Genomic DNA, 25,752 nt, shown 5'->3' with positions numbered 1-25,752 from the left:
AAAACAAACCAAAAACAAAAACAAAAACCAAAATTAAAAACAAAAACAAAAATAAATATAATATACACCAAAATATGCGCTGCAAACGCAAGTTACCTTCCTTTATCGTTTAATCCTTTATTATATGAGTACGCACCTATAATAATAATAATGAATTTTAATATGCATGCTAAACAAACATCAGTTAACATTGTTTTAATCTATTTTTTTTATTCTCTTACTTCTCCGCTTTTTTCTTTATTTTTCTTTTCTCTCCTGTTTTTGTACAAAATATGTATGCTGATTCGTCTAAATGTTGACTGTCCTAAAACGGGAATTTCTCCTAGTTAGACAATCAAAACACTTGGCAAATTTATATTATGTATTTGTTTTTCCTGTACTAAATAAATAAATAAATTATCATAAAAACTTACAACCAACCTGCATCATCATCAGCAACATACGAGTTACAAGTTTAAAAATATTAAGACATCTAATTATTCTAACTTTGATACTGCCAATTATTGGTGAAATTTCATCATAATCCTATAATGATAAAATGAAATATTTCAAAACTTTTTTCCACTTATATTTTGCACACTAAAGCAATTAAAAGTTGATTCATGATTAAGCCGTTAATATCGAAATTCTTTTATTTTCTGCAGAACATATTCACAATAATTCTATATTTACAAAGGAATAAAATATTGCAGTAGTCTTCCCGAACTCGTAGATAAAAAAAGTAAATTCTGTTATAAAAACTAATACCCGTTACATCATCAACAAAAAACAGTAATTTAATGTATAAACATATTTATATTTTTTATTTTACCACATCCTAATACTAAGATATATTATTGTACACTCTTTAATCTTATTTATGTTCACTAAAAGGCCATTATAATATTTATTTTTGAAACAATAAAATTATTTAACTAAAAATGAAAAACTTTTATAATTATTAAAATTAATAATTTAGATAAATAAAACACTCCACTCAGTTTTTGTAAGACAAAAGAATACTAAGCAACAATAAACAAATTGTCTACTCTCTTTTCAACACAAGCTTTCCCTAACAAGAATAAACTGCATAGTCCTAATAAAATTTAGGGATGGATTGTTCAGAGAATTTGAACAATTCATAAAATTTAGAATTTGATTTTCAACTTCTGTGAAGGTTCTATTCAAGTTCTGTTATTATATAATTAACTCCCCGAAACAACCCATCCTAAGGACGAATGTTTCAAGAAATTTTAACAATTCATCGAATTTCTAAGTTTTAAAGAATTTTTAAGATTTGCAAGTTTTGTGAAGGTTCTATTCAAGTTCTATTATTATATCATTTTTGTTCAGTTGCTTCACAAAACTGAAATCACAACAGAACTTGAAAAGAAACGTCACAGAACTGGAAAATAACTTTGACATTTGATTAAATTTTTTTGAAGGCCTCAGTACGGGCAAGCCACCCAGTGAGGCCAACATTACTGGAAAATTTTGAAATGTTAAAAATATTTTACCAAAAAAAAAAAAAATGAATTGTTCAAATTCTCTGAAATAACCCATCTTAAGAGTTCGAGTTGAAAAATCATCTTAAATATGCTGAAATCCTCCATGCAGGGTTAATAAAAACAAAAACCCTTGCAGAACGTAATAATAAAATGATTTAATTTGATTTACTTTACATTAAAAATATATTTTAAATAGAGAGCAGTTTATAATTGAGCAGAATTACAATAAACGAAGCAGGCATTTGAAGACTAAATTTATTTTAGTAAAATTATGGGTTAATAATTTCTAGTTCGTCGATCAATTCCATACCCTTTAATATTTTTAATTCACTTCAAACTTTCGTCTAAAATGTAACCTTTTTAACCTTTTACCTTTGAACCGCACTTTGTGTGTCTCTCAATATAATCACCAAAACTTGGCAAACTGGCTTTACGGATCAAGTTCATATAAATTAAAATTACATGAACTTGAAAGATGATATTGTCATTATATTTGTATATAATACCGCTTGCTTAATTTTAACCAAAACCGAAAGATGCATTACGATTGTGGTAATAATGATAATAATAACATAATATTTCATTTACATTTTTACTCCAAATAATATCAGGAATCACTGGTTAAAGTAAGTCAAGTATGTCCCTTATCACCCTGAGTGTAGAATAGAAAATTGATATGTGAATAGAAAAATCTTGAAATAAAAAATCACAGAGCGTTTCAAATGCTTATCACAGAGATTTTCTGTTTCGTGTTTAAGAATGTGCGTTTGTTTGTTTAAGAGGAAGCTACAAGCCAAAAATTTGTACATTCTTGGTATACCTTATATCATATTTAATAGGCATTAAAATCGCTTGACAAACGGACTCTAGAAACGTTCGATTTCAAGCAAAAAACTGGCTTTTATTTATTTTGTAAATAATTTTATAAGAAAGCAAAAAAGTTAATCAAGAGAAACCATTTCAGATAATCTTGGCTATAATACTGTATTTTTTTTAAAATTGTTTCCCATATGAGTTCATAAATTTAATTTAATTAAAGATATTGAAAAAATATTTTTTTTAGTAGTTTGCATTTATATTTTTTACTGTGTAATTAATTTTTTTATTTGTATTCTAATCAAACTACGCTATAGGAAAACCTTCAATTTATCCAAAACATATTTTTTGGTATTCATAATGTACACCAATTCGTTATAAAGATTAATCAAAATAGTGCTTTGGCATTAGGCTTCGCCTTAATAGTGTTTTTATTTTTGTTTCAGAGGCCAGAGCTCAAATTTCCGGTCCATCGGAGAAGTATCTGAAACCAGGCTCCACGTTACGACTGCAGTGCGTTGTTCTCAAGGCAACGGAAACGCCTTCCTACATATTTTGGTAAGAACCCAGTAACCTATTTTGATTGTTTTGAAAACATTTTTTAAAAAAGTCCAAAAAGACAAATGTTGTATCGTATTAATTCCATTGTTTTATTTACACGCAGAAAAATCACTGCTTCATTATTCTATTCAACATTGCAGAGGGCGACTTTATTTTAGTACAATAAAATTAATTAATTAGACGTATCTGCAAAACATTCTACACCCTCTTACTAGATGTAAACATTTTCAACTGTACCTAGAAAAATTATATGAATTCAAACTGGCTGAATCTACATCTTGATGTTAAAATTAAAGATAGATACTCATCTTATATTATTCCTACACTTGTAGAAAATTTAATAGATGTCGCACATTAAAATAAAAAATAAATAGACACTATCTAGATTCCATTTAGTTTGGGTAAAATCTTACAATCATACTTAAGATCCCGGCAAAAGGAAGAGGTCCTGGGTTGAATTCCTAGATTCAAATTAATCTTTCGTTTGAGAATCGTTCATATTGTTTTCAATGGTTGAATATTATCTATCTTCAATCTAGAGTTGCAGTATGAAACTTTCCATCCTACTGCACAATGTACAATGCACATTTGCTCAAGGCACTGACGGCACACAAACTTAAACCCAACCGTTTCAGAGGGACTATCATAAACGGTGGTTGGCCGTATCGAAACTATCACTTAGCGGTACTTCGCACCTTAGTTGCTAATATTGTTAACCAAATATGTTTAAACTTAAGTGCAAAAGCGATCACGTAATAGCAAAATGAGAGTAACGTATTGATATTTAGTACAATGTAATATGTAAAAGAGTTCACTGAAATATAGATAATGTATATAATAAAACGCTTTTGTTGTATTTTTATTCTTATAAAAACAAAAATGACCTAATTTTTTTAAAGCTCATACAAAACTATATACAATATGACCTTAGAACGGGGTACCCCAGTTACGACACATTATTTACGACATTTATAAAAAAATATAAAATAAAATAAATAGAAAATTATTATTATTATTATTACTAAAAACATTTTTAAAATAAGGGATTTAAAGATTTAAAAATTTTTTTATTAAAAACAAAAAACAATTGATACCTTAAAAAATACCAAAAAAAATTACATTAGGAATAAAAAAAAATATATTAAAATAATAACATTGTAATAGTATATTTATTTATTTTGAATTTCACGCCCAGCTGAGTTTTAACATGTTTATTTTTTTAACACAAAGAACATCAAAAAACAAAATACTGATTAGGAATAGTACAATAAATAAATAAAATTAGTCGAAGCACAGCTGTTTAATCAGGTTGCTCTGCTTGACGATATAAATTCTACCAAGGCATGTTTACTGCTCAAGACAATCGTCAATGACATACGTACGACACCTTTCTCTGACTACTTTTGTTGAGATTGGGACTTTTAGCGTCAGAAAAGAAATCAGTTGGAAATGTAGTAGAATAATTGAATTAAGGATTGTTGAATTGCTTTCTCTTACGCAAATATATTTTAATGTCTTTTGTCGTCATTCAAAACGTGTTGGAAGGAAGAGAACTATGGTTGATGACGTACGTACGACATCTATCTGTGACTACTATAAGTACTCACTGATGAAATTACACCGAGATGAAAAATAGAAATTGAAATTTGAATGGTTGTCCTTCCGCAGGTACCACAATAGCCGCATGGTGAACTTCGACATGGACCTCGGTGTGAACGTCAGCACGGACCTGACGACACGAACCAGTTCCCTTACCATCCCTGTAACCAGCGCCACACACGCGGGCAATTACTCATGCACGCCGAACAACGCCCACCCCGCCTCCATATACGTCCATATTTTTAATGGTAAGTACCTATCCAATCAACATGGTATTATTTTATGGAATCATAAAATCCCATTGGCATCGGGCACATGAATTTTTCAAATTGTAATATGCCCTGTTTTCAAAGGTGACCGGATAAATCATCACAATGATAGTTCATCACATCTTTAAAAAGTTATATGAAGTCATGGAAAGTGATGAAACAAAAACTTTATTAACTGGGTTAAGTAGGTTAGGTTAGGTAATGTCAAAAAAAAAATTTTTTGTCATCGTTCTAATGACTTTATATCACTTTTTAAAAGTGTGTTGATTTGTCACTGTGTTGAGTTATAATGGAACCGTTTTCAAATATAGCACAAGTTTTTAAGACACACTGTAAACTTAATACTCCTTTTGAAAATATAATAAAATTTCGATGATTTGCATAGCGCCGTTTTTGTGCAAAATCACCTCAAAAACGATGTACAAAAATATTACATATAATACATTTCTACAATGATCTATGTTATTACTAACTATATATGGAAATAATATACAGTGCCATACTTACCTGATAGGTCACTTGAGATTGACACTTTATTAGCGAAATTTAGAATCAGGATTTAGGACTTAATTGGAAAATTGGATGTTATTGGACTTTCCCGTACTTATTTTAATAACGCAATGATTGTGTTTAGGAAAGAAAAAACCAAATTTTATGCTGGGCGGTACCACAGTACAAGGTTTAAATCAGAATTCACTTTCATAACCTATTACTGTCTAATGAAAAATATAAAATTATCAAAACTATTCTACAAATAATTGGTATTATTTTATTGACAGCCCTGCATTTTTATAATAATTGTAAAAATTTACATTATTACAATTGTTGATTGTAATAACGCAGGGTTCCCTTCTTAACAGACCTGCATTATTACAATTGTCAATTTCATTACGTGTTCCCAACGGAGTCACACAAACTAAACATATCTTTTACTATAGCAATAATGTTAATATCAATTAGTTAATAAATTCCCTTGTACCAAGCATACACAACTTAGATAACCAACATTCAAAGGTAACAGATATTATAATAACCGAAAGAACTTACAAAAAAGCACGTTTTCCACCAACAAAATAATAGATTGCATTTTGTATTTTGTTGCCAATTTAAATAGTGTTGGTATAAAAAAATATTTTTATCTGTACCTAAGCGAAATAAATAAATTTATCTACTCAAGCTGAATTGCCATAAAAACTGTATTAAACATAACTGTTTCCAATTATAACTAAAATAAATATATTTGACGGAAAATTCAAAGCAAAAAATTCGATCTATTCGAATTAAAGAATCCGAAAAAGTAAATCTTTTCATTTCCTTTGATTAAAAAATCAATTGAATATAATTTTGACTAGCGCCAATAAGGTTCGTTTATCCTTCCACAAGGTCAAATTACTGTTAACCCCCGATACCCAAGTATTGATTTAATCAATATAGCTGTAAATAAATGTTTATTTCTCTCGTCCGACCGTCTTTCTGAAACTCTTCGCAAGAGCCAAGTACAAAATAACTTGATCAAATAAAAATAAAAACGTATCACTGTAAATTTTTTTTAGACGCAACGTGATACAGAAACCATAACCTCAAAATTCAAAGTCACGTAGTTGACCATTGTATCATTGGACTAAACAGGCGATATATATTTTAAAAAAGGTTTCAAAATAGGTAATATTCTAACTAAAATTTATATTCGTTTTGTACTATGAATTTTTATATTTGAAAATTTCTGATTTTTTCAATAACAATTCGACATCCGTTGCTATCGAATATGACATGTTCTATAGTAAGTTATTTTTGAAAATAATATAAAAGAAATGTTTTCTTTAAATATTCTTAGAAAACCGCTTCTCGAGGATTGTCCTGAAATTCTGCCATAAAAATGCTATTTTATTTTTATTCAGGTCACAATTTATATTTATATACAAATTTTAAAAACATTGCTCCGTTCTCAATATGCTCTCCAAAAATTTTCTCTATCAAAACTTATCCGAGGAATATTATGATCTTTTTCAATATTTTTCAATATTATTTATTAAAATGTACATTTCTAAATTATATATGTGCAACTTACCAGGTAAGTAGGCTATTGTATATTATCTACATATATTTAGTTATGAGAGATATGTATTATGTATATAATACATATACAAATAGCGCCCTTGAGGTGATTTTGCACAAAAACGGCACTATAAAAATCATCCAAATATTATTATTATAATAATAGAATATTAAGAAGAGTGCCTTTGATGGAATTGATTTTTATACAAACCTATAGTTTTATTCCAATATTGATGAAAATTTTCAAGCTTGTTTTTAAAATAAGAGCAAGGTCTATTATGAGATTTCGAAAAACCATCCCGTTAAGGGCCTGCAATACGTTTCAACCGGATTACAAACAATTTGAAGAGATTTTTAGTAAATTAGGTAAATATATTTATGATACAAATCTACTGTTTTATTCCGAGATTGATGAAATTTTGCACACTTCACATTCAAAACAAGAGAAAGATCACTATCTACATGATATTTCGAAAAACCACCCCATTCCCCTTTCCCACCTTTTTAATACTTCTTTATGAAATTTTGCTTCGTTCGAAATTGGAAAAAATTACAGACAAAATATTATTTTGTTAGTTTTTTACATAATTTATGTATGACTACCACAATACAGACATTATTTTAGTACGGTTGTTAGAAAATCGTCAAAATTGTAATTAAAAATTATATATAAAATAAAAAATAACTTTGTGTAACAGGCAACTAAAAAAATCTAATTTATTTTACTTACTTAAACAATTTTTTGTATTGCTGTTATAACATTATGGCATGAGCTTTTTAAGTCAACACCCCAGGAAAAAATTCGGTTCCCTGAGGGTTAATTGAATTGAAACACGTTGAAATGAAATTGAATCGCAAAGCCAAGATGAAAGCATTTTATTTTATTTTAACGAGATGTTCCCCAGACGATTCAAATTACGAGACCTTTATAACGTCTCAAAAACCCGCCCCCGAGCTGTGAAACCGCTCGTTCGACGCTTACGGTCATTAAGCTATGGCGAAGTTATGTTTTGGAAATAGAACCCTGGATATAAAAGACGTCCACAGATACACAGTATTATTATTATTATTATTTCTACGGCATCTGGTATCGAATTCTAGAAATAATATGTTACAATGAGATATTATTTTGATTAATTTAGAAATAAAATATATTATATGTCAAACTATTGTTTGTTCGTGTTGTCTTTCTTGCTATATGTGTACGGAGTCTGTAGGACCATGTATCTCCAATTGGTATATTTGGTAGAATATCTCATTTTCTTTCAATTAGTTTAGCTTAAGCCAGGCCCACCAAAATTATCTAATAGAAATAACCGCACAAGAGTCCCAACTTCTCCCGACAGTTTGGACTATGCCATCCCCAATTGGGGTATGTTGTGAGGCTGAAGGTAGTGAGGAAGAGAATGAGATTTTTTTTTTTTTTTATAGTGAATACCTCACAAGAGTCCCAACTGCTCCCGTCTGGAGCCAGTGAGACTATGGCATCCCCAATTGGGGGATGTTGTGAGGCTGAAGGTAAGTGGGGAAGGGAAAGAGGAAGGTGGGGAAGTACCTGGCTATTCAGATCTAGTCACTAAACACGGCTAAAGCCATTTGGAGCAACGTTTCAATTCTGAATGGTGGTCTTACACCAGGGCGATACTGGTAGTATCTTCCACTCTGGAACGTGCCGCAAATATACTATATATTATTTTAATTAATTAATTGTGAAATAACACAAATTAATCAAATAAAATTTATTTGCGCACGCCGGGTTCGAACCCGCGACCTTCGGAATGGCAGTCCAATGCGTTACCACTGGACTATGCCGGCCGTCAAAGATGGGAAAGAGGAAGGTGGAGGAGTACCTGGCTATGCAGATCTGGTCATCACACACAGCTTAACCAACGTTTTAATCTGAATGGTTGATACCTACTGATATTGTACATTTAAGTGAGAAAAAATCTTAATAAATCTCGCCGCAGACAAAATTGTTTTTAACATTTTTTACTTTATAAAGTAAGGAATCACCGGTTTAATTAAGTTAAGTACGTCCTTAAAACTCTGCGTATATACAGATGAAATTAAATCATCAATACTAATTGGTGTAACTGCTAAGCGAATTCTTTTCGATCGTATTCCAACAAACTCGAAATCAAACTGAGGAATTTCATATATGAACCTAACCTATGTCGGGTCCCCGTGCAAGCCCGAGTTTATCTGTCTTTCGAGAAATTGGGCGTCTTGTACAGGGCTAACGGATTTTTCAATAGTAACAAACTGCTAACTCTGCATATATCGAAAGTACCTAATTCCAACAATTGAATTTGAGAACCACCTCTGGGTGATGCCCCAAGATACTTGATAAACCTACTTGCTTTTGTGTACAGTGTCCATCCGTCCGATTGACAATCCGTTGTTCACAGGCCAATTGGCATCCGTAATGGAATGCAATTCAAAGTCTTTTCCACATGTGTTTGAATGGAGCCTGATCTATACCTTTTTACAGTTAATATTGATTTAATGAGAACATTTACAACACCTATTTGGTCCCCTTAATATAAAGTTCACTCCAATAATATAGAAAGAGTTCAGCACAAATTTCTTAAGTAAGTAAATTTTAAGCTCGGAATTCCTATTGATTACATTTTATGTCAGTTTGATGAATCAATTGCATCTAATAACACTGTCTGACAGGAGAATTATTTCAGACCTGGTTGTGTTACACAGAGTCATTAACAAATTAATTGATAGTCCTGCCATCCTTGCCACTATTAAACTACATGTGCCGTCTAGGAATACAAGACAAAATATAACATTCTTCTGTAATACATACACGACCAACTATCAGACACACTCACTGACCAATAGGATGCATGATCTGGGCAACAAGTATGGGGGTGCTATTGATTTATTTATTGACTCCATATATAGAATTAAGTATAATCTACACCAACACTTTGTTGAATCCTACAAATTAGAGTAGCGTTGGTAAATTAATGTTTTAATGTTTTGTCTTATATGTTGTGTTGTTGTAATTTCTTTTTTACTTTATGTTTCTCTTACGTTTTACTAATATTGCTTCATATTTTTTAACATTTTCTCATTATACTTGTAATCACAATTTTACAAGTGTGTATTTTTTACCTTCTTTAAAATGGATTACATCCATTTACTGTCAATATCTCCTGTATAATACATATTCTCAGTATCATCATGTATCACTTCTATATAAATAAATATAAATTTAAATAAATATGACGTTTCTTCGACCAGTTTTCGTGAACCGGCATTTCTTTTTCCTCCTTCATTATCTCTTCAAGACCCGCATTAATGAATCGCTTTACATAACTTCTACCTTTTCATTTTGGGAAGCGGGCTTGGGTACCGCCGTCCCAGGAACCACTTATTTGGATAACCAATACCTTCGCCATAGGTCACCCCAGGTGGTTTACTGCATTTGGCGATTTAGCAGGGGTTCCCGGGTTCATCGGGTGAGGTGTGTTCAGAATGCCTGCCTTCAGCTGCGTGGGACCCTTTCACTTCTCCAACTGGTCTCTCCACCAATCGCCTTGCGCCACAGTGGAAAAAAACCTTAACCTCACAACGCTTCCGGCGGCTATATACTTTCTCTATATTTATACTGTTAAGACACGGGCGCTCTTGTGAAGTAAAAAAATCTGTATAAAAATAAAAATAACCAACTTGCCATAACATTTTATCTGTAAGGGTGAAGTACAATTTGGCATCAAATCTACACTCATATTCCATAGATCGTCTATCACCCAGTAGTATTATATTTCTTTTTTATCATTCGCATTTTATTGGGATACATGTTGGGTTGGAGATGTCTATGATAATCAGAGTCACAAAATCTTCTGGCAGATAAAATCCACAAAAAGCGAAGGCCCTCTGTATTTTTTTTTTCTTTTGAAAGAGTTTTTCAATCAACTGAAAATTTTATGCGTCTGTTTTGTACTATGGCTGAAACCAAGTGAACTAATTTATTTTGAATGAATGCCTCCGCAAACAGCCGGAGATTGAAAAAGTCCCGGCCGTGGAAATTAACTGAGCTGTTTATTTATTTTCAAACTGCGGAGTTCACCCTTTCCACAAGCCAAGAAGAAAATAATAAGAATGAGATATTTGGCCCAGTGGCATTCAATACTGAACGGAACCCTGACTGTATGCAGAGTTTTTTGAAGCCAGATGTAGACAGAATTTCTTTTTTCGAACTTCAAGAGAAATCAATATTTTGCTTTAAAGGTGTGAAAAGGGGACGGGGGTAATGTTTCAAAATCTCATGTAAACAGTCTTATAACAGACTTAGACAGTCGTAAGTATACAATTATTTAGCAATCGTCATTAACCTGTGGGTCATTGTGCCGTGTTTCATTTCTTCCTTAAGGCAACATTTCGGACCGATTTACAGTATCCATAATCTGGGCTGATGTGTAGAATGTGTAGAATGTGATGAAGTGAGTGTTTATGTACGTAGAAGTGATACAGTGTTGGGCACATTAATTTTTTTGCCGTAATTTCAGTATAATAATTAGTTAAATGAATGTTGTTTTCGGCGTTTAGTTTTGATAAAGCCGTCAAGTACAGGACAAATAACTATTAAGCTTAGTTATGTCGTCTATGTTAATATTAAGTGGGACATATAGATTATATAGTGTTGTAATATTTTTAATATATGTGGATCGTTTTGGATTCAGGACTTCAAAATATTGTTCAACTGCTAGGTGAATTGTACTTCTCCACCATAATACATTATGCTGCGTATCATTATTTTCATACAAACGGAAAATATTCCATTTGTGAAGTAGTTATTTATAGCTAACCTTTATAATTATTAGTAATATGTGTTATTATAGCCTTCTTGTAACTATATTCCGTGAACTTAAGCACAGCTACTATTTCTATTTCAAGGTGTCAGGTGATGATTTTAGTTCAGGTAGCCCCACAGATCGTAAATTACAGCCGGAAGGCCCGCTGGGTGGCGACGAAAGAACGGCCATTTTCAAGGAATGCCAAAGCCCCGGTGTCTTCCGGACCAAACCATGGTAACGACTGAAAATAGCACGACCCTCCCAAAACAATGAGAAGCCTTTTAGTTTCCTACCCACACCAGATGGGATGTACCGGCCCTTCAAAATTGCACTGTCTGTTTTGCTGCACCCTGTACTTTGCACAGAACCATGATATCACAATACTTATATATTTTACTCAATAAATACGTTTTTTTTACTTTCGAAGCATTGCCTGTCCAAGACTTGTTTGATAGGAGGCGTATCGGTGAAATGCGTTATCCGTTCCGCACTGGAGAGGGGTATTACACATCCCCCAAACGAGAGTTTTGACACACTCTATAATTTAGGTAATTCTATAAAATAAACTGTTTCGTATTACACCTGTATTTAAAAAAAATGTGTATTTATCTTTTTTTAACAAATTTTTCCCCCTTTCAAAAGTTAATTTTACTTGAAAGGGCTAAAATAACAGGAATTTGAGTTACGCTCAATTTTTTCTCACACCATTTTGCATCACTTAATGATTGACTGCTGGGCAAAGATGAGTGATATCCAGTTAAAACGGTAGGTATAAATAAATTTCAACTAATATATGAGTATCACTACTAGAAAGAGCAACGGAAAATACACATACGGGGGACTTTAGTGACCCCCTTTAAGGTGATATGTAGTTCTTACTTTGAAACGATTTTCATGTAAATGTACAAACATTCTTATATTGTTTGTAATAGATTATTTCAAAAATAGAATTTAGTTTCTTTGTCTTTCATTCCCTAAATGTGTATAATCGTAGCTCCTGGTTTAAGGCTAGCTAACTACGTACTTTCCCAGTACTTTTCAACTATTGAAAGTCCTCGGAGTTTCTCCATTAAAACTTCCCTGGGAACGAATGCGACGCAAATATTATTATCAGGCTGTATTTATCAATTTGTTTTTAATGAGGAAGTCCATGTTCAGTGCTTAGAGTTTCCAAACTTTTCATTGGTTGGAGTGTAGAGTTGAAGGATAATACACATACAATATTCTAATATCGCAAAGATTTTGTCAGGACTAATTCCACAAGCGTGAATTTAACGTACGAATTGTACGTTTATAACTGTCAGAATTAAACACATGCAGAGAATTTCACCTACAAGAATATTACACTCGTGTAAGAATAATATTTTGAAGCATTTTACTCTCTTACTAATTATATTCTTACGCTCCCGTTCAACTTTGGTGCGGTAAAGCCGGCCTTGAGCCTGGTTTAAGAACGTTTTAACCAAGCAAATGCCATGGTAAAAATTAAACTCGCTGCATAATATTTACACTGCGCTTATAACTGTGCGTCTTGTAAATTACATAGATTGTTGGAAAAAAATTCAAAGTAAGTTGGCTTATGTTTTTTGACTTCCGAAATTCTAGAAGGTGTAATTCTCTCCGTCTGTAATTTCATCCCTTTGTAATTTCGCTAGCGTAATTCTGGTAGTGTAATATTGATACGCGAAATTCGTGCCTTTGTCGTTTCGTCGTTTAGTCATGGAGGCTCACGTTAAAAGATTATAATCAATATTCTCCCTCTGGGCGTTAAATAAATAAAAATAAAAATAAATATAACTGCACCCAGCTAAAAAAAAAAAAAAAAAAAATAGTTCTGCTCATTTGATAAGCATTTCTATGAAATCCAAAACCCTTGTTTACTAGAGCCAGTATTAAATGACTCTTAAGTTTTAAACCTCTGATACGTATTACGCAATGCTATTGATAAACAAGAGGAACTTAAGTTAAGTATATTTTAAAAAAATCAATCTATATTATTATAATCTATCGGTTCCTTGTGAAAGCAAAGAATAAAAAAGAAACTTGGAATGCTTTCCACACAAATTTGAACGGAAACAAATTTGCAATTGACTTAGTACCTTTTGGTTCTAGATCATTTAACACAATTAATATATCTCTCACCTGCATGAAAATGTTGATCGTCATCAATTTAATGTTGTAATCATAAAAAAAACAGTTTTATATTGATATACAGGCACAAATCGGGCTTATATTTGGATCAGGAAACACGCCTACACGACACTTCTTGTGTTATTCTTTATTCTATGTAAAAATATATTTACAGAAGGCAGTTTTCTAATGTCAGACGAGGCCAAGTAGACTACTAGTTTAGAAAGTTTTATTTTTCGATTAGTCATTACAAAGTTCTATTTATTAATCTGTTTGGCATTCCACAACACTAATATAGAACTTTTAAGTGGATACCGTACAAGAGTTCCGAGTGCTCCCAACATAACTTAAAATAAAAATGAATTTAACCAACTTATAATTTACTAATTTCATGACGAAAAAAATAATAGTTTCAAATGACCAACCAGTGTGGTCGACCTTACCAAAACAACATTAAAACACAGCAAGGGACACAAATATCTAATGTACAGTATAATAAATACCGAATGCTTGGTCATTTCACCCAACTAAAACCCAAACATTCATACTAAATCAGGTATATTCTACCGCAAAATGACAACCTACTAGCTACCAAGCTCCCTCTAGCGTAGAATGAGGTGACTTGTGTCAATTGGGATAAAAGTCTCCGGAAGTGTGGCGAAATTGGACAGGAATTGCCGCACAGTTCCCAAACTTAAGCCTTTCAGACCGCCTCACCCAGCCCGGGGCAAAGTTACCCGATATAACAGTGGTACAAAGTTATTACGGGTTGAAATTATTTCGACAATTATTATAATAAATTATTTCTTTTGTTTGAGTTAACCCCTTAATCGCGGTTAAATTTCAAAAGTTTTGACACAGTCGGGAAGCATTAGTTCGTTTAACACGACTAGAGGTCAAAAATGACAACACCCCAAAAATAACATAGCAGTTTAAATAATATCTTTATTTGTTCGAAATATTGTATATTTTGTAAGTTTACTAGTTTTGCGAGGCGGGAATTGAACTGATTTTATTAGAAGACTATTTACACAGTTGTGTAAAATTAAAAACACATTTATTAGTAAGGCGGTATAGGTTTAGAAGAAAATGAACTGTAAGGAATTGACGCAACCGATGGCGATGTAGTGAAAGATTAAGAATATTAATATTAATATTAAAGATTATTAATTCTCCTGGGAGTACAATGCTTTATATAATATACTATATTCTGTATTGTATACTTTTAATGAATAAAAAATAAATAAATAATAAATAAGTTTTATCGCAGCAACGTTTAAATCTTACAGCACAATGGGAGTATTTTCACAATCAATGAATATTGAATTGATTTTTCTGAAATTATTATCGTACCAAAAATATGTAGTTTTATTATTGTCTTTCAGTGGAAGATAGAGTTTATTTTTCTGATAACGACTATCCTACCAAAAATATGTAATTTTAAGATTTTCATTCAGTGGAAGATTGAGTTTATTTTTCTGATTACGATTATCGTACCAAAAAGATGTTATTTTAAGATTTTCATTCAGTGGAAGATTGAGTTTATTTTTCTGATTACGATTATCGTACCAAAAAGATGTAATTTTAATTTAGTGGAAGATTGAGTTTATTTTTCTGATTACGATTATCGCACCAAAAAGATGTAATTTTAATTTAGTGGAAGATTGAGTTTATTTTTCTGAACACGATTATCGTACCAAAAAGATGTAATTTTTGATTTTGATTTCACTGAGTGGAAGATTGAAGTAATTTTTTTGATAACGATTATTTATTTATTTATTATTACACGCCCTAATGGACTTTTACACACTACAAAGTTTAATAGTAGAGTATCACAGTTATTATAAATTCTACAAAATTAAAATAGTAAAGGAAACATAATACAACGAAAAAAGAAAAAATATTAAATGTTATCGTATTAATTAATTATCGTACCAAAAAGATGTAATTTTAAGATTTTTATTCTGTGGAAGATTGAGTTTATTTTTCTGATTACGATTATCGTACCAAAAATATTTTATGTTCAGCTTTTCATTAATAAATGTTGATTTGTGAATAAAAATTAAAAACCGCACATTCCGAAAAGGTTCCCACTAGTTATAACGTCATTGTGACGTAGAAAACGCTACTGGCTGATAAGACGCCTGTCACAAATGTTGCCCGGCGTAACGTCTACGCCGCCATATTCATTAATAAAAATGAACATGTCGCTTAGGCGGCAAATCAAAAAAGATACGTGAACGCCTCAGCACAGGTTATTTTAGTGAAATATTCACGGAACACTCCAATACAAGGGTGGCCAACCCGCGGCCCGCTGCGTGTCTAATCGTGGCCCGCGGACCACATACACAATTTTTTTCTTTTAGTGTAGATAAAACCATCAAAAAAATATTCAAACGTTCGTTGTTCGTATCATATTTCGTATATGGAAGTATCTCATTAGTACATATAGTACATTGATTCAACTATCAGTATTGCACGTCTTGCGAGTATTACATGTTTTGCGACTACTGCATGGATTCGAAAAATTACTATAGGGAATTATGCATCGAAAATTTTTGTGGGGAGTTACCCTTCACAGAAATGTGGTATCTAGCACCGAGTGAGCAATACCCCATACAATAAGTACAAGTGCAAAATACTAGGGAACAGGTATTTGAACTAGGTATTTATTGATACTTGTACCAGTTGTTCCAAGTATCAAGACGAGCTAGTACGACTTACCTCTAGTACGGAACGGTAGGAAATCTCATTTCTAAAATCTGGCCCGGCGGCTGAAAAGGTTGCCCACCCATGCTCTAATATATCAATAATTTATATTAATCGGAGAAAAATGAGTACGACTTTTTTATCAAGACACTTTAAAAAAAAAACATAATTCATAATACTTAAATTCTTTTTAATGTTTTATAATAAGCCATACTCTAAAACTTCCGCTGTTTTTTTGGTTTCGGTTGCCTCCTTATTGTAACTTTTCTAAATGTCTACTCAGAAGATTCTCATCTCTGAGCACAAATGTGTTTATGCTGTTTTGTGTTATTTTTTTAGTTTTAATGTTCTTGTTTTGTCCTGTGCTATAATAGCACTGTTATCGTTATTCTTTGTTTTGTCATCGCTTTGTATAAACTGTACATTTAGTGGTATATTATTAGATCTGTATTGGGTAAGGCGCACTGTAGGAATAATATTTAGAACATGACCACTAATACTACATTACTATGTTTATGTTATAGTAAGGCGCACTTGAAGTGAAATGATACCAAATTGCGCCATATAAATGCTTTTATTATTATTTTAAAAGATAGATTGCATGATCATTTTCAAATAAAATATTAGTCACTCAGAATATACAGGGTGTATTGGCAAGTACCCGACAAACTTTAACCAGCTATTCCTCGGCACATTTGGAGTAAAAAATGTTATTGGCGCTTTGCTGTTCGGTAACATTTTTTTTCCATTAAAAACAAAAAATTAATAAAAAATCCACACTCCGTCACTGTCATTTGCATTGTTTCTCGTGTCCAACAGCTGTTATTAGCAAGTGTGTCAAAAAGTGTCCTCGCTCTTTCTTACACACTAAATAATAATAGTTAAAAATGAGACGAATGGTGCCGTGCCATTTCGTTGTGATTGTAAAAGCGTGCCAACGTAGGTACGTACGTGCATTATTCAACGAAACTTAAACAAAATATTGCCAGACGGGTTTTCAAACTTTGACAAAGGATAAAACATTGGTGACATGTGGTGAAAATATGAATATTAAATTTTTCATTAAAAAAAATGTTACCGGACAGCAAAGTGCCCATAACATTTTTTACTCCAAATGTGCTAAGGAATAGCTGGTTAAAGTTTGTCGGGTACGTGCCGCTACACCCTGTATTTGTTAAATGGACGAGATGCAAAATTATTATTATTTTGAAGAACACTTGTTTTGACTTCCTAATAACATATTCGTGCCTTACTGATAGTTTGTTTTGAAATTTATCAAATCATTCGTTATATACCTCCAGTACTAAATTAACAGGAAAACGAATCATTTTCAGACAGATTTTTAATAAATTAACAATATTTCATATCAGTAAATTTTCTCCTTGTAGATACATATCATTCTTACTGTTACATTTAGTTTCATAATATGGTACAGATTCAGTATAATATATAATGAAACATATTTATAATAATGAATATTTACAAAAAACTTTTACATAATATTATAATAAATTGCATTAATTTATATCATAATCTAACTACTTGTCCCGGCTTCGAACGGGTGTTGCGGGTGATTTAGCAAATTGCGATATCTTCTTAGACAATATACCATTTATATCCAAATTTTAAGACAAATGTATCTAAAATGAGTAATTGGATAAGGATTAAAACTATATCGGTCAAACACGCTTCGTAAGTCATTTTATGTTGCGCCTAATTTTAAATTTATGATATCTTCTAAGATATTTATTTAAATGATAAGCTGTGAAGGAAAATTTTCTTATACATCAAATGCCCAACGTTACTAACATATTTAATTGTGAAAGTACTAATATTATATTGTTCAAAATGGTGTCGCAAATCATCAATTATATAATGTTTAAGATAACAGTGTACTGTGGGTTATCCTTGAGACATAGATATATACCATTTCAGACTTTTCTGTAAACCTTTTTAAGATATTCAATTTCGTAGTACATTATTTTGATATCTCTTAAGGTTTACTCAGCGTAAGCAATATACGCAACAGAAAATATATATTTTACGACTTTATTACAAAACATCGACTCTTCATTCTGTAAATATAATATGCATGTATTATTTGCATAAACTTACCGGAAAAAAATTTCTAAATGATAGTGAAAATCCTTTTAAAATTTGTTGGGTAGTTTAGAAGAACTATGCGCACAAACAGACAGACACAGATAGCGAATTGATTTTATACATAATCATAAAATAAAATTTACATTAACATGTTACCCATCACATAGACTAGATCCATCCCCATCCTACCCCTCCCTTCCTCCATCCCCTCACATCCCCATAGGCCAATGTAACTTTTTTCTCTTATATTCACTACATAATTAAGATCCATCAGTGGAAACCTATTATTGGTTGTATTTTATATTACTTGTACTGCTATACTTTATAAAATATTATAACTGTTGGTTTTCCAAATAAAACAAAAATTAAAAAATTAAAATACTATTTACAGATTATTTTAATTAATTTATTATTCAAGATTTTCACGGCCAAAAGTATTTTTGTTATTTGTTTTTGGGGTGTTATGCCGTGTTGCGCTAACTCTTTTTTTAGCCAACGTTTCGGACAGCATTGCAGTGTCCATCATCAGGGCAGATGTGTTATTTTTGAATAACACATCTAAAATAACACATAAAAAATAACACATCTGCCCTGATGATGGACACTGCAATGCTGTCCGAAACGTTGGCTAAAGAAGGAGTTGGCGCAACACGACATAACATCCCAAAAACAAATAACAAAAATTTATTATTCATTTATTCATTTTATACACGAATAAATTAATTTAAATTTCATATTTATTGCTCGAATTTTAATAAAATGCATTTAAATCGTTTTTGCTTCCATACTCACATCTGGCCCATCTCAGATTGTTTTCTTTGAATAAACTGATAATATCTGACTAAAACCACCTACAGTTTCTATCCTCTTGTCTGGGAAACTCAACTATTGTTTTAAGGTAAAGACAACAATGTAGACTGGCATAGACTATTTTATTCATATCTCGCTGTATGTTAGGCTAAGCCTTTATTATATGAAGGTTGAGACAATGTCTAGCTCCCGCAACCTCTTTTAATACAATTAAGGTTAGGTTTCCGGTCCATTTCAGTCGTTTTTCCTAGACCTCAGAGACAATTTCGGGCCAAAACAACTCCATTTACTCGAATCTCATCTCGAGGTATGTTGAACCTATATCAGTTTTTGAACGGCGGGTAACTAGATAAAAATGGAACAGAGACAAAATGGAACACGACAAAATAATATGTTAGATTAGGAAAGGTTCCCACAAACAGTTCTCCAGCTCGTTATGGAAGGAGATTTTAAAGAATAAGTTCTTTATATTAAATAAGGGATTTATTCAATACTTCGCTTATTACAATAGTGAATTCGATAGTCTACCTAACTAGGAGCTGACTAAATGAGATCTGAAAACACTATGTTTTTCTGGAAGCAGCCTAACTGGCCCTGGCGACTACTGACTACTAGCTGCCATCTTGCGGACTTCCAAGCAAGCTCTTTGCACTGCCCTCTATGAGTGCATCTGTGAAGCTCTTAGCTAACTCACTTTCCAACATTTTATTTTATTTTATTTGTAATGTGCCAACGAAAAATAGCAAATAATAAATACCAATTTCCAATAATGGTGTAATTATAGGTACGTAAAAATAAAATAATAAGTTTGTACCTAAAATATAAACAAAAAAATGAGATTTGTGAAGTCTAGTTAAAACTAGAGATTATAGAAATTGAGTGGAGAAGTTCTGGGGGCCATCGATAAATACGCTCTGAATCGACACATCCGCACAAGAAATTAGAAGAAGATCGTGTTGGTTATTGGAAAGAAATATGGAAATTTTCAGCGTTTTTTAGTAAACGGTAATTAATATTGATTTTGATTGTGGCCAAGAAGGAAGATTCTGAATGGTTATTTATAATAATTTTGAAAAGAAATTTTATATCATTTTTTTCAAACAGATGATTCTACATGATGTTTGAAGTAAAAAAGAAAATGACTTTTCATCAAAATTCCATTGTTTTTTTTTCCCGCACAATTATATTTTTTCAGTACAAGAATATATATATTTTTCCATACAAACAATTCAACTTTTTTACTTCAACCACCATGTATAAGTTTTTGCACTTCACTTTGAAGTTTAAAAATTTTACTTTTTACTTTACTTCCACCTGAAGTTTTTGCACTTTACTTTGAATATATTATATTGCGTCAAAATGAACCTGGGACTTCATTGAATTATATATTACTAGTTTTTATCGGCAGCTTCACTCGCATGGTATTAGAAAGAAAATAGTGTAAAAAGAATTTTCCCATGAAATATTGAAATATAATATGTTTCTGGGAATAAAAATTAACCCAGTTCACCTCTCAGTTTTGCAACTATTTCTATGCAAAAAATATGTCAAAAGATCGATCCGTTGCAACGTGAAAGCAGGACAAACAAACAAACAAATACGCTTTCACATAATATTTTTAATAATTTGGGATTGGGAAATTTTGTGAACTCAAGAAGGCCAGTTGTTTTCATTTTTCTATGGCTGAATGTTGAGGAAGACAGAGAATGATTTTGGAAAAATGCATATCTTTTGACTTTTTTTATTGCCATCAATTTTAATATTTAGTCCATTTTAATTAAAAAAAAATTTAAACTTAATTTTATTTTTTTCAACAAGTTCTGCTGTTTAATTATTCTTACGTGTGACGGCTGTTACGCATTCCGAAGGCATTATCAAAAATCAAAATGTCAATTGAAAAAGGATTCCAACGCTTCCAAAATTTGATAAGAATTGAAAGTTCTGTAATTTGAGAATGCTTCGTTTATGTTAGGTACATGATTTGAATATAAAAGTAATATTTTTTTCTTTTATCTGGATAACTTTCCGGATATTAGAGATTATATTAGATTATGGGATAAGCAAAGTTGGAAGATTTAAAAAAAGGGTGGAAAATTATCCGGACCATTCACCTTACAAACATCTTGTTTTTGAAAATTTTAAGTAAACCTTTTAGTGTATAAGACCAAGACCAAGAGCAGAAGTATTTATTGGCTATTTTTCTTCAATGTTTTGTTTTGTCATGGAACCTTTGCAAACACAGCCACTTATTTTCTTTAGTCCTCTGTTCCACTCTTCACCCGCCGCATAGTTTCAACATCCGCAAAGGAATACATTTAAAGTATTACGCGAGTGGTAGGTTAACATGGAGACTTATGGCGATTTGGAATTCAAGACAACCGACTAACCTCATTTTGCAAAGGCAGCGAGGAGACATTTTTCAGTTTCCAGGAGATTTTAACAAGACATTTTAGTTTTGAAGAGAAATTTTCAGCAGAAATTTCAGCTTAGAAAATTTCAAAGCAGAAATTGTCGTGACGTTTTAGTGCACTTTGAAACATTTTATGTTGTGTTTTGTTTAATATTGTATGGTTGTTGGTTTCCATAAAACGCTGCGAATTGCATGTTTTTAGTTCTCATATCAGTTGATTGCAAAGTACTTGTTGAAAGAATGAATTTGACCTAATTTCCTCTTACCCATATTGTTTTGTTTGATTTTATGTTTAATATATTATAATATTCGGACCACAAACAATAACAAAGCAAGTATTTGACGAAGAACGGAGTTTAAATTACTATTTTCAGTGAAGAATAAACCAAGCACATTAGAAAAAGATCTCGAGCAATGTAGAATTATTATTAACGAAAAATGCTGTATTTATAGGCAAACATAGAGTAATTCGATATCTTCATTGAAAATATAGAAACCTATTGTTTCACCCTGAATTTGGTACGATTGGAATAGAGATTTATTTTGAATAACCAAAGCCCAAGAAAATATACCGCCTACACTCCGAATATTTTTAGAATATATTATAATAGAGATTTACTCATTTTAATAATGTGCTAACTAAGCGTACTCTAAAAATTTCCTACTAATTTTGTACCTTAAATCTATGTGCATAAAAATATCAAAAATTCTAGTTACAAAATATTATTTTGAAGACATAATAATATTATTTTTTTATGTAGGTACCTACTGTTCATTTTTGGTGCGCTCCATCTTTTAAACATTTTTTCCACAGAATAGATAGTACCCACCAGAAATGCCTTTCATCTAGATTTGAATGAAAACCAATGTATCCAGTGACAAAGTACCTACATGATGCTTTTTGTCCATTTAGCACTCCCTCTATTTCTCTTACACTTGTCTGACATCATATATCGCCATCCAATTCAATCAAAATTAAAATAAATTGATTATGATGAACCACAATTGAGCATAGCTATGCAGAAAGCAGCCATTCCACAATTTTGTCAAAAATAATATTTTCTTATCATCCGACGAAGTAAGGTCAATTCTAAGTTATACTAAAACCAATCCGGCCACTTTCTTATACAAATTCATGGTAATCGCCTTCCAAAATGTGTATTGATCACGAAAAACAAAATTTAAAATTTTTCGAAAAGGACACACGGTACTCAAAATCCTTTTAATGAGGTTATTTTTTAAAACATATTCACCAGAAAACAGTCAGAGTCAACAGAACAATATACCTAACGTTCCAGCAATGACATTTAAACATGACTGTTCTGTACAGAATGCATATCTAAGATAGTAATATCAGACGATTGATTGCTGATCTTACATTTACTAATGTGTATTCTACATAGAATAAAGTCAGACCTGAAAAACAACAATATCTTTAAAAATCTACACTTGAATCCGTTTTAAAGTTATTAGACTTTGGTATCCATTGTTAGATAATGCGTTTCCACGGAATCGAACCGCGTGTTAGATAAAGAGTTTCTACGGAATCGAACCGCGTATAGAAATGTATTATATCTTCAAGAATACCTGGCTAGCTCGAGCAGGTACCGTGTTTTCAGTTCGTTGGTATTAAGAGAGAACATACGCCTTCTAGAAGTGGGTAGAACAAAGGGTATCTTGGAAATAAAACACTATTATTGTGGTGCCTTTAAATGCCTTCAAAAAGACTATATAATTACAGCACAGGAATCTACGCGTAGGAAAAGCTTAAATCTCTTTGTGGACGGTTAAAAGAATGAAGAAATGAAGTTAAATTACTGGGAAGAAAGGAGATACAGAAATTAATAGAATAAAGCAGGGAACGATACCGCATGTAGGTTTGTAGACGTCCAGGGGGCAGGCGGTAGAAAAAATGAATCGAAATATACTAGTAATGAATTGACAAACACTGTAGAAAGAATGAATCGAAATGTACTAGTAATTAATTGACAAACACTGTTTTAGCAAAGCAAGTCTCGAATTCAAAGCGGAGCACGTAACAACCTCTCGCAACCAGCGCGGAAATCCAAAGAGACCGGTCTCCCTTCGTTCGGAGCTGAGGACCCCTTTGCCCCGCCTCCTTCGCTAATAGTCACACCCACTGTAAACGCAACCACGGGGTGGCCATATGAAAGAATTTAAAAATACAAAGTACTTGATTTTAAGAAAATATTACGGGGTTGAATGTTTTAATTTTAAGAAAGTTCATTTCATAACACTATATAATATAAATTCTAACTTTAAAAAAAGATACAATGTAAAGGAACGATAAATAAATAAATAAATATGGTATCCAACGGTCCCTACAAAGTACCTTTACTATATACCACGTCAGTTCAAAGACAATTTTTCTCCCTAGCTCCTAAAATCTTTAACCTTATCCCTGAAAACCTAAAAACCGTGAGTCATTCCCATACATTTAAAAAACAAATTACGAAATGGATCCTTACACACGGAATACATTATAACTACAATATCCATTCATTCTACATTATATCAATTTAATCACTTTTCAGACAAAACATAATTTATCCTTAATCCCTAACATAATGGAATAGTATGTACATAATTAATTAGTGTAATCTATTAACTAATAATTTTTCATCTTCCTATAATTCTCTAACTTCGCCATCCTCTTCTTGCAATCCAAACTAGCTATACATCATTTTTCTTATTTTTATTTTTTATATTATTTTAATGTATACATTCTATGTCCGCAAACTGTAAAATTCACCCGCCATAGCACAGGTTATCCCTAGCATGGAGGGTGAATTATCACAAAAAACCACATTTAGTCTCTTAATCATGTTACAAGAAAATAAATAAATATATTATTTAAGGCATTTTGAAGTAAAATACATTCTGGGTATTGTTTAAATTTGATTATTCAATATTCAGACGAAAGTGCTTTTATCTCAGTTTAATTTTTGGGGGTTTGCATAACTTCTTTTAATTTAAACAAATAATGTATCACATTTCTGGTGTGCTTCCATTGTATGTCAGCAGCATTCTAATAAATTTAAAAATAATAATTATAAGCAAGAGCATCAATATTTATTCGCCGAAAAGGCCATGTCTAATAGAAAATTATATTAAAAGCCTGTAAATCCAGTCAGTCTCATTCCGAGAAATCAGTTCAATTTTAAAGTATTCCTTGAAGCCAGTAAATGAATTACTCGAAACGTCTACGAAATTAACTTTGAAATATTGTTTCAGGAGAAAATCCGGCTGCGATGCAGAGTTCCGGAGATAGAAGCGGGATTGCATTATCCTGTTACATCCTGTGTCTGATCTCATCTGCATCCGGTCTATACTTGCTAAACCTACTGCTGAGTGCCATCTCGAGTCTAAGCCAGATAAGTCGGAGAATGAGTTGACCTCAAGGCCCTACTTAAGGTACACTCCTAAAAATCATCGGAAAAGTTGTATAATAATTGTATAATAATTTATGATTAATTTTTGTTACAAGTATATGGAGTGATTATTATTATATTATGATTTTATTGTAATTTATGACATTTTATTTATGAAGTTAAAAAAATGATTATTGTAACGAAATGATGTTTTCGCAGTGAAATTGTGAGACTCAAAAATGTATACTAAATGATTTTAAAATGGAATTTTAATCTCAAGGAAACAATGCATCCATTGAACATGGTCCTATTGTTGAGTGCTCCGTTGTTACCTTGTTACCTTTCTCTGTTACATACCTGTCACACCCTTAGAATTAAATAAATTATTTTTACAAGTCAAAAAGCAGGTTCATGAAATGATAATGCGGAAGTCTCCAAAAACCTTAATTTCAAAAATATGAATTCACTGAATTCACTGTACTTTCAGAAGAAATAATTTAGACTGATTTGACCATCACGCCGCTTCTGCAGGGATAGGCAGAGAGGATAAACCTTCACACAACTCGGAACTGCACACACTTCTTGTTTCATTCAATT

At 31.8% G+C, this 25,752-nt stretch overlaps 1 protein-coding gene across 1 annotated transcript in view; it reads left to right on the top strand.

Moving 5' to 3' along the window:
* Positions 1–25,179, top strand: part of LOC149412104 (uncharacterized) — a 257,694-nt gene extending 232,515 nt beyond the window's left edge. Inside the window, exons 6-8 of the mRNA XM_089646300.1 lie at positions 2,750–2,861; positions 4,533–4,711; positions 25,019–25,179. Coding sequence (XP_089502426.1) covers positions 2,750–2,861; positions 4,533–4,711; positions 25,019–25,179 — 452 coding nt within the window. The remainder of the gene's footprint in view (positions 1–2,749; positions 2,862–4,532; positions 4,712–25,018) is intronic.
* The last annotated feature ends 573 nt before the right edge of the window (positions 25,180–25,752 follow it).

Source organism: Hesperophylax consimilis, chromosome 24 (genome assembly GCF_061612785.1).
Source record: "Hesperophylax consimilis isolate HC1 chromosome 24, BYU_Hcon_1.0, whole genome shotgun sequence".
Lineage (NCBI taxonomy): Eukaryota > Metazoa > Arthropoda > Insecta > Trichoptera > Limnephilidae > Hesperophylax > Hesperophylax consimilis.
The sequence above is the reverse complement of the archived record's forward strand: the minus strand, read 5'-3'. Positions and strand labels throughout refer to the sequence as shown.